Source organism: Poecilia reticulata, chromosome 16 (assembly GCF_904066995.2).
Source record: "Poecilia reticulata chromosome 16, P_reticulata-male-v2, whole genome shotgun sequence".
NCBI classification, from domain to species: Eukaryota; Metazoa; Chordata; class Actinopteri; order Cyprinodontiformes; family Poeciliidae; genus Poecilia; species Poecilia reticulata.
In genome coordinates, this window is record NC_088845.1 from 28,703,399 (window position 1) to 28,714,129 (window position 10,731).

General features: G+C 40.9%; 1 protein-coding gene across 3 annotated transcripts; it reads left to right on the forward strand.

Moving 5' to 3' along the window:
* Nucleotides 1-697: 697 nt before the first annotated feature.
* On the forward strand, nucleotides 698-10,332 carry pnisr (PNN-interacting serine/arginine-rich protein). Of its 3 annotated transcripts, none has more exons than XM_008431882.3 (12): nucleotides 699-806; nucleotides 1,267-1,378; nucleotides 1,498-1,683; nucleotides 3,203-3,447; nucleotides 4,703-4,886; nucleotides 5,866-6,056; nucleotides 6,159-6,299; nucleotides 6,391-6,490; nucleotides 7,053-7,106; nucleotides 7,469-7,660; nucleotides 8,540-9,620; nucleotides 10,001-10,332. In XM_008431882.3, the coding sequence occupies exons 2-12, from the start codon at nucleotides 1,288-1,290 to the stop codon at nucleotides 10,032-10,034; spliced, it is 2,499 nt and encodes an 832-aa protein (XP_008430104.1). In that variant the 5' UTR covers nucleotides 699-806; nucleotides 1,267-1,287; the 3' UTR covers nucleotides 10,035-10,332. The 3 variants fall into 3 exon arrangements, with proteins under 3 accessions (XP_017165123.1, XP_008430104.1, XP_008430105.1); XM_008431883.3 differs by having other exon boundaries at nucleotides 8,543-9,620; XM_017309634.2 differs by lacking the exons at nucleotides 6,159-6,299; nucleotides 6,391-6,490; nucleotides 7,053-7,106; ... (1 more) ...; nucleotides 8,540-9,620; nucleotides 10,001-10,332 and having other exon boundaries at nucleotides 698-806; nucleotides 3,203-3,383; nucleotides 5,866-6,013.
* Nucleotides 10,333-10,731: the final 399 nt, after the last annotated feature.

Consider the following 10,731-nt stretch of genomic DNA (forward strand, 5'->3'; position numbering starts at 1 on the left):
TCCAGAGTCTTCCACTTTCAATGCACCGCTCCTAAACAAAACCAACCAATCAGAGCCAGGAGGAGGGCCTTAATGCTGTCAATCAACTGTTCAACATGCTTATGGCTGAGAAATGACTTACCATTACAGGAAAACTGTTTATCCGCTGTCACTGGTGGCCATATCAACTGACCTGAGTATTCATGACATTCTTAGCTTGCTGCAGCATAGCAGAGAGCAAAGGGGGGAAAGGGAGTCCAGTGTTGCTTTGGGCCCGCTACAATTTTGATTCGCCTGTGATGGCCATGTAAGCGTTCATTCACCAAGGATTGTACTGGTGCTGCGTTTAGGTGCTATTTCCGCTCGTCGACTCTCTTACTTCGCATAGTGAAATCTAAAAGAAAAAGTATTTAATTCATCCACCACTAAAAATTTAATAAGTAATTTTGGTCTGGCTCAATATTTAGTTGACTGATATTCTTTTTTTCTTGTTTGTTTTATTGAAGTGTTTATTGAAACAGAAAATCCTGAAATATGAAAGCTATATACATTTTAAGTAACAAAAAAATCCTCACCTCTTTTTAGTCTAAGGAAGTCCCACCATTTTTTTTTTGTTTGTTTGTTTTGCTTTTTTCTTATTGAACATACAATCTAATTCGTTCTGCTTCCGTGCAGCGTGACATAACTTTACCCGCTCCTAAACTTGAATGTCAACATTCCCAGTTTTATGTAAAGGCAGCATAGCTCCGCTTCCTCTGTATAGCTTCTTGCTAACTGCAGCCATTTTGATTTGAACCGCATCTCCGGAGAGAAGCAGACTGGCAAAGGTGGGAATTGTGTAACGCTAAGAAAAGCAAGCGTGTTTAATTTAATGTCTACTCTCCTTTTAACCTTTGTGCGAACCGCAGACTCGCTCCTGTGTTGCCTTAGAGATAACAACCGAGTCTCCTGCGAGCTCTAAATCTTAGCTAACATTAGCCAACGTTAGCTTCCTTAGCTCTATGTTCGAGGCTGTCTTGGAGGTTGGCATTTCATCTGCTCGTGCGCTTTATTTTGGTCTCGCACGTCAACATGACATAAGACCCGTCGCTTCACCTCGCCTGTATCCAACACAACAGCTGAAAAAACTGTCAACAATTTTTAGGAATCCCCGGCGTTTTTAGCTAGTGAGCCAGCGGCAACGTTGGCGCTTTTCTAGCTGTTAATGAGAGGCTGTCTTGTAACGTGTGTTAGATTGCGGATGTCGTCTTAGCCGAACCTGAATGTCACTTGTTCGGCATATTGCAGGTGTTACTGCGGAGAGGAGAGATGTGGGACCAGGGAGGACAGCCGTGGCCGCAGTGGCCTCTGAGCAGCCAGCAGCAATGGATGCAGTCCTTCCAGCACCAGCATGACCCAGGTCAGTGAAAGATGCATTCACGTTCTAAACTTTTTTTTTTTTTGCTCTCCAATAAGACAGAAGCTGCACGATTGTGTGATTATCTGTTGAAATGTTGTGATTATTTGGTATTTATTTAGGTCAAGTGGACTGGGCTGCTCTGGCGCAGGCCTGGATAGCCCAAAAAGAGTCGACAGGAACGCAACCGCACAACATTCAGCCTAATGGTCAAGACCTCCCCGGCCATGATTCTGGTCCACCTGCTCCTCCTGCTAACCATGGAGCCTTTCAGGGTGAACCTGGATTTGGACGGATGTGGCAACCAGGTAAATACTGCTTTGATATGACTGTCTGCTTCCCAGAGCTCCACTTCTCAGGTCAATTCTGCTCCAACTAAAAGATCAGAACTCTAAAGTAATGCTTGATGTCTCTGATTCAACACATGCCTAGAGTGCTAGGCTAGCATTAGCTTTTTTTTCACTCTTTGTTTTCACTCTTTCTTACTTACATTTTAAGTATTAAATTTATAACATATTCCTTGTGAATTGTTTGGAAAATCGTTCAGGAAAATCGTTTTCCAGGTTTGTGAACTTAGTACTTTTGCTCTGAATGTTGTAAAATGCAATAATTTGTGTTTCAGCAGTTCTCTGTCCTGGTGCTTCTGAGAAATGCAGGTCATGTGACGGAGAGAACCAAAAGTAATTGTAAAGGGTGAAGCTAACTTGGATCAGGGAAAACCCAGATTTGTAAGATCAGTGAAACAATTTACAATATGTACATTTTATTATATCGTCTCTCAGATTCCATATGGTACAACAGGATCAGATACAAACTAGTATCAGAAGAATGCAGGTTGTGAAAACGAAGTCTCATCCTAACATAAACTGTGTAGATGTGATTGTGTCTTGTGCAGTTCTGATTATGAAAATTGTTGTTCATTCAGTTACCAGAGGTATTTTTTGACGAAAATAATAGCAGTGTTGTTTTAAAATATTACTCAAGTAGAAGTAAGGTTAAGTGAAGGTTAAGTAAAACTTTTCCAAGATATGCGTTTTAAAAAGCTACTCAAGTAAATCTTGAGTAAATGTAGCTAGTTACTACCTGCCTCTGCCTATAAAGTAGTTGTATAAATCGTGTTCATAAAAACAGGCAGTGATTTCAGTTTCTTTTTTTTTTTCTATTGTTTATGTAAATTGTATCCATGTGACTCTTTGAGGGTGTGGCAGATGTACAATCACAGACAGAAGACCAGGAGTGTCCAAACTTGCGACAGGAAGCGTTTTCTCTATAAAACATTTGCACATTCTTTTATGTTCAATTGAAACAAATTGGGGACAAAACACTCTGCAGTAAAACCAGGATTTGGATCATATTTTTTTTTCTTTTTTATATGCTCACTTTAATAAATAAATAAATAAAAAATAAATAAGCAGATTTTGGTCCACCAAAGTCTGCTTTTGAGTAAAAGTCACTGGATGAATATGTTCATATTTACTATGAAACGAGAGAGAATTTTAAAAGTGTGGTCATTAAAAGACAATTGTTTTGTGTTTTAACCTAACCTGGTTTTGATTGGGGGAAAAAAATGTTCTCCATTATAATCTTGCCTTAATTAAAATAAAAAAAGGTCTCCATCTCTGCTGGAGCGCAGTCTAAGGGCTGCAAATGTTACATGTTTAGCCATTTGAACTTGCTTTATTAAATGAAGCCTCAATAAACCGTGAAACCTGTCTTGGTTTCACCTCTCACCCAGAAATCGGTGTGAACAAATTAGTATAAAGGATGAGATTTGCTGGAAATTGTGGAAAGCATATAATGAGTAAATGGTGATATGTTGACTTGCAGAGTGGGGGATACATGGTCAGGGCCCTCCCCCTCCGCCGCCCCCTCCACCCGAGCAGCCCTGGATCCCTCCTGGGTCCGGCCCGATGGACGTGGTGGCCCCGAGCGAGGACAGCAACAGCCAGGACAGCGTGGAGTTCAACTCTGACGCCCACCGCGGGGGTTACTCCCAGAACAGCCATGGGTATGGGGCACAGCCCGACAGCTACGCCATGGCCCCCATGGCCATGAACCAGTTTGATTATCAGGTATGCAGATGCTGCGGTAGAAACTGTTGAAGCTTGTTGGGTTTTAGTGTGAGAAGCGAGTAGCAGAGGAAGAGGCGGTCTGCAGCGTCTGTGCTTGATGCCAGCGTCTAGCTGCGTCAGAGACTCTGTCCACATGTAATGCTTCACACTCTGCATGTTTGGAGTGTTTAATAAAATGTTATTAAAGTTTCCAGGCTGCAGATGTTCTGCATCATTTTGCAAATTTCAACTTATGAAGTGAGGCACCCGCACTTTTTATAGAAGTTGGACATCCAGCGTGTTAATAGGCAAAACAGAGAAGATTTGCTGAGACGGCAAAACCTCAGGCTGGTATTTAGTATCAAAGTGCAAACACGTCTAGTTTATGTTCCCCTAAGAACAGAGAAGGACTGAGGCCATTTATTTGTGATGAATTTATTGAAGTAATTGTCAACTAATTTAGTAACTAATTAATTAGATTATACTAATTCAGACCTAGGATTTGTTGAAAGGAAAACACACTTGAGAGCAGTGATTAGGCCAAAACTACACCAAAAATATTTACATTTTTTAATCTAAGATAAACAAAAAATCCTTCTTTCTCTATAAATGTTGACCTAAAACTCCTCAGGTAGCAGTTTTAGCTTCAACTGGTTCAAATTCTGTAAAATGATGTTTTTTAAAAATGCCATATTAAGCACATCTTTGTATGTAATTATTAATCAGTCAATTCCCAAAATAATCAGCATAAAACATTCATTTAAAGGATGCAATGTTGAATTTAAGCCATAAGATACTTATTTTCTTACTTAAAAAGGGAATTGAATTATTTGTATACTTGAATGAATTTCTAATGTTGTATAAAAGAAGTTAAATGAAAAATATATAGAGCGTGATATTTTTTGAAGTCCGATTAATTGTCAGAATAATTGATTAATCGATCACTAAGGTAATCGTTAGTTTCGCAGCTCTAGAACAGATGTCATTTGATTAACATCTTTACATCACAAGTATTTATTCAGAGTAGGAGTTTATAGCAGAATATTGCTGTATGTAACTGAGCCTGAATTAAAAGCAACTTTAATTCTCTGAATATAAAGTAACAAATGACAACCAGATGTAAAGATGAAGCCCTTTGAGGGCCACCGTTGACTTTCCAGAAGGTTCCGGTAGGAAACCTGGCCGTCTAGCTAACGACTACAGTGATGGAAGAAACGATGAGCTCCATTTGCTCGGGCCCAGTTTTTAATTTCCAGCCTGTTCCGTCTCTTCTCAGCACGGTGCAGCTCCGTCCTTCCCCCCGACTCCCTCAGGGTTTCACTCCCCGTACTGGCAGGGCCCCCCTCAGAGCAGGCGGGACGCCCGACCACCTGGCTTCAGGGACCGGCCCCGATCCCCCATCCAGCTCCCCGTCAAGCCTCCAGAGGCCCCAGCTCCTCTGGCTCCTCTAGCACCTCTAGGTGAGTTTCACTATCCATTGCTTTGTAAACCTGGTGGAGTTTTACAATGCCTTGTTAAAGTATTCAGTCCCTCAAACTTTCCACATTGCAACCACAAATCTCTGTGTATTTTTTGAGACTTTATGTTGCAGAGTAGTACATGGTTGCGAAGAGAGCAAGTGCGTTTCAAAATTTTTTACTAATGAAAAGTGCAGATTTGTGTTTTGTCCTCTTTATTCTGATATTCCTAAATAAAATCCAGCACAACCAGCTGATGGAGCTAAATACAGGACAATCGGGAAGAAAACCAATTAAACCATGACACAAATATTAGTAGAAGAAAGTGATGTATTTTCCTTTTGATTTGAATTCAACATTTCAGTGTAATTCTGTCGAATATTTATTTAACCTGACCTGACCAGTTTGGTCAGACTTTTCACATATGAGCTTGTACAAAAGAACATACTGTTTTTCACGTGTTTTTATTTTATCTGTAGTTATTTCATTAATTTAAAGTTTGTTTTTTAAAAATATTTTTACATTCAATGGGGCATATTTTGTTACTGTTTTGCCGTAACAAATTAGTTTCCGCACTGTAGGACTATTCTTTTTTATTTATTTTGAATATGATAGAGATTCTACTCTATTTCACCTCAAGTATGCACTAAATTGCGTTGGTTTATGTCAGAATACTCAAATAAATACATGAACGTTGGAGTGTGACAAAATAAGAGCATCAACTCTTTGGCAAAGCATTGCAACATACCTGAATTAAATTTCTAAATATTTCAGGTGTTTTTAAGTTTAGTTCATGAAAAACATTCAAGTTTATTACAACTCTAAAAAGAAATGTCAGTTTTAAATGATTTCCAGTCATTTGTTGTGCACTGAAAAGTCAACAAGCTATAAGAATATCTCATGTTGTAAACAGGAAGGTAATTATTCGATGATCGTTCCTGACGAAAGAAGTACTTTCATCATTAATGTCAACTTTCTTCAGACGCCGTAAAGCGCCGCACGCTGCCAGCATGGATCCGAGAGGGTCTGGAGAAGATGGACAGGGAGAAGCAGAAGAAGCTGGAGCGAGAGCGGATGGAGAAGGAGCGTGCCGAAATGAAAAAGGACGACAGGAAAGAACACGAAGTCAGCGTGGAAGGGGATGGGCCCCGTTTGCCCCGCAAGAGCAAATTTGTAAGAATCTTTTTGGATCTTGATGCTGGACATTTTGCGCATTATTTTCTTTTTGTTATCAAGTAGTATCGACTCCCAATTCTTACTTACCTTTGAAATCAGGACAGCGACGACGAGGGCAATGACGAGCACGAGAGTGAAGAGAAGATAACCGTGAAGCGAGAGTTTGCCGCCCGCAGCCCATCTCCGCCGGCGGAGGACAGCGAACCAGAACTAACTGACGAGTTGAAGGAGGAGCTGCTGGTCGGTTCCTCTGTCACATCATCCCAACGTCACAAACAGTCGGCTGCAGCCATGTTAAACATGAACCTGTTTGTTTACATCCCTCCTACAGATGGGCATCACTAAAACTCTTCTGACTGAGATCCTCCTCACGGTCACCAATGAGGAGATCATGCACGTTGCCAGGGATACTCACAGAAAAGCCACTCGAGGTCTGCTTGCCCCTTTCCCTCTCAATATAATCACCAGTTGCTTTTTATCAACAAATCTGCAGATAAATGATGTGCATAATAATGTTTATTATCTAGTCACATGTAAGAAAGTTGATTGAGCATCATATGGAGTTTATCTGATATGCATTTTTTTTTAAACCATTCTCTGCTAATGCACCAGACGGAGAGAGAGAGTATGCCTCTGATAAATGATCTCAAGAAAAATCTAAAGCTAAATGGGAAAAAAATGTGTGTGGTCACTGAATTTACCTCTAGGGGAGCAAGTGACATGGTTTATTGAAGTTACTGCATTAGTACAGATTGGTTTCTTTCCTGTTTGGCTTGAAGTTTGTTGTTAACCCTCTCTTTTTTTTCTCTATTTTTCTTTTTTTTTTTTTTTTTTTTTATATATTTTCCTTTTTGCTTTAATCTCTTGTTACCAACGGCAGCTCTTGTGACTAGTGCTAAATCTGTGGCCCCTTCTCTAGCAACTCTCTTCCGTTAAGAGACAATGGCAGTTTGTGTTTTAACATGTTGTTCCTGTTGTTGATGTGAATCAAAGCTCCTGCAAAACAGCTGGCACAGTCAAGTGCACTGGCTTCTCTGACCGGTCTCAGTGAGTATCCCTTTTTCTGTCGTTGGGGGGGTGGAGAGGGGGGACGGGAAATGCTTAGAAATCATGGTTTGGAGTTATATTGGGCAAAGAAATAAGAATTTTAAGACATGACGGCAAAATATATTAGTTTTTTAAAATCGTTCAACACACATTTTCTGTTTAGTTTCACAAAAGCATGCTTTTCTTTTTTTTTTCTTTTATTAGATTTATCAGTGAAGACTGCAGATTTACATAGGATTAAGTACCTTTCCTGGGGGTTCCTGTGTTTGAGTCGGTTTCGTTATTTGGAACCTAATTGTGTGAGAATGCATCTTGTTTTCCTTCCAACGATTGAACGGTCTGGGGGGGCTCTGTTGTGGCAGGTGGGATTGGTGACTACGGCTCAGATGAAAGCGAGGACGAGGACGACGACGCTCGCAGCGCTCGAGGGTCTGACTCTTCGGAGACAGACGAGGAAGAACTGCACCACCGCATCCGAGCAAAGCAGGACGCCTTCCGCCGTAAAGAGCAGGAATTGCAGGAAAAACTGGCGCAAGAAGCTCTGATTGCACGTGGTGAGTCTCAATTTAGATTATTTGAAGCACTTAAAAGGAATTGAAGTTTTTGAAGTTTCCAAAGTATAAAATTATATACATACTATAAAATTATTTTTATGACTGTCTAACCTCTTATTTCTTAGATATACACTACATTTACAATGTGGTCTCATAAACGACATGTGATATAAGAATAATGCTGCTTTAGACATTTTACGACTGTAGATGTAATTTGAAACATTTTATAAAAAATGCAGTTACAAGAAAATCTGAAAGTGTGGAATTTCATTTTGGTGTTTTCCATGCCTGGAAACGTATGGAAAGATATTTGCAATTCCCTCTCTTTGACTAAATATGATTCTTCCTTACTTTGTGTCCTTACTTTTTTTCCCTTCCTCCACCATATATTGTTTCTTTCATTGCTTCCTTGGTTTCTAAAGATTTTTCTTGCTTTCCTTATGTCCTTTATCTTAATTTAATATTGAAAGAAGCATTTACATGAAAAGGAATTAAAGCTTTAACAGGAAATATTTATAAAAATGTGATTTTTACATATTTGTTAAAACTAATTATGCCATGACAATAGAATGACACATAATCTGTGAAAATTTTTTTTGGTACTCTGTCTTCTGACATTGCTTCCTGTGTTAACTACAGAAATGCAATTTAGTCAGAAACAACCAATCAGAGCCAGGAAGAGGATCTTAGCGCCATCAATCAAGCTCTTTTGATAGTTTTAAGAAATGTGTAAAAAAAACATATTTTTATAAAAGTTACCTACTGCATCTTTAATGAAAAAACTTAAATTATACAAAGTGAGAACCAGTTACTACAACTTTATATAAAACTAAGGTTCTTCCTACATTTGGTTTTAATCTTTCTTTGTGTGTTTTCCAGAAGAGATGGCGAAGGAGAGATTGAGCAGAGAAAAGGGGGAATACAATGAGGGTCAGTTAGAAAATGCACACAAACAGGAAGTAAACGAGAAGGAGCCAGAGTCTGTGGTAGACAGGCGTGGGTCCCGTAGTGATGAGGGCAAGCACTCGGGCCGAGGGAAGGAACAATCGAGGCGAGGTGGCAGCGACTCCCCGGCCAACGGCCACAGCAGCAGCTCCCGCTCCACCTCCAGCCGCAGCAGCTCCCGCTCCTCCTCCACGTCCTCGTCTTCTTCTGCATCTTCCCGTAGCTCCTCTCGGTCTTTGTCCCCACAAAGGAAGAGGCGGCGTAGTCGCTCTTCATCCCGCAAAGCTCGGCGGCGCAGCCGGAGCCACAGCTCCCACAGGCACCGCAGCGAGAAGGCCAGGGACAGGAGGAGGAGGAGCGCAGAGCGCTCAAGTCGCCATAAGAGGGAGCGCAGCGCTTCCAGAGAGCACAGGAGCCGCAGGAGTAGGTCCCGGTCCAGGGAACGAGACAGGGACAGAGGCAGGGGTAGGGGCAGAGACAGCCGCAGTCGCAGCAGAGACAGAGCTAGAGACAAGGACAGGAAGAGGAGCCGGGAGCGCAGGGACAGCAGTCACAGTCGGAGCAGCAAACACAAACAAAAGGCCTCCAGCAGGGACAGGGAGAGGAGGAGAGACAGAAGTCGAAGCCATGAAAAAGATAAGAAAAAGAAAGATAAAGACAGAGAAAAAGATTCAGACAAAAAGAAAGAGAAACCTAGATCTAAAGACAAGGAGAAGGAAAAAGGAATCTCTGTAACAGAGGAGAACGACAAGGCAAAGAAAAGGAAAGAGAGCGATTCATTGACGGACTCCCAGAGCGACAAGCGCTCTCGGCACGATAGCAAATCATCTAAGAAGGGCTCCAGCAAAGCTAGCAAGAAGCGCTCAGACTCCGACTCAAGTAGATCCCCCACCCCCGAAGTTAGCAAGGAAAAGAAATCTAAGAAATCCAAACGTAGCCGGTCAAGGTCGGTGGAAAAATCTCACAAGTCTGGTAAGAAGGCAAGCCGCAAACACAAGTCTAAGTCACGATCAAGGTAGTATTCGTTTTTTATTCCCTCTACTTACTCTGTTGTGTGTCTCACTTGAATTTGTATTTTCAGAGAAATGTTGACTGTCGTTGCTGCAAAGTGCTCAACTGTGTAAAATCAAGTGTTATACAATACAGGGCTTATGACGGTTTTCTATGCCATATGTTCAGTACACCTTGGGTCATTTTTGCCTTTGAGGATCTTCGTAGTACAATGTAAAACTGTTGCTTTGCACTGTCTTCATGGTAGTTTCCTATGTAGAGACCTATAGGACATTAGTCTCTTTGCTATGATGGCTGGGAAGCAGAATTTGTCTTTGCATGTTGTAGCGTATACTTTGAGCACTAAATATATCATTAATGTCGCGCCATGCGCTTCTCTTCCAGGTCCGCATCCCCATCCCATCGAAGCAAACGCTGAGGAGCACAGTCGACATCTGGATCTGTGCTTTCACCCGCTTAAAATTCCATGAGTTGAGCAGGCTTGTCTCATTATAGAGGCAGTTGTGTAGGTGAACACCCCCCTCATACATTTCTTTTATTGTAAATATGCTGTAATTTTTAAAGTGTGACTGACGAACAATACATTTTGAATGCTAGATTTCATTATGCAGAGTTTAATCACACTAAAATCTGAAGTTGTACCGTTTTAAAACATGAACATTTCCTTCCCTTCTCACGTTGTTGTACGATGTCCAATAAAGCCGTTTTCTTCCTTGTTTTGTCTCGTGTGATTTTAAATGCTGCTATTGTCATTGCTTTGACAAATCAGAAGATGATTTATTATAAAGGCGATTAGGTAGTGGCCTTCGTCCATGTAGATTTAGATTTAGCAGGTGAGGGAAAAACAAGCCACTTGCCTGGTCTTGCAAAGCCAGTTTGGATTGTGAGAAATTGGTCCTGTTTTGAGATTTAAATGAATAGAAACTCTTAAGTTTATGTGCAGATCCTTTGTAATTGGAAAAGGTGTACTCAAAATAACTGCAGAGTTTGGAAGAACGATGTAGCTTGGATTTAAAAAGTTGTGTTAGAGAATCGAAATGAGAACCTAAATATGCTAGGTTGTCATCTAAAATCTCGCATGTTTCAAATGGAAGTCGAGACCAGAGAAACGGCTT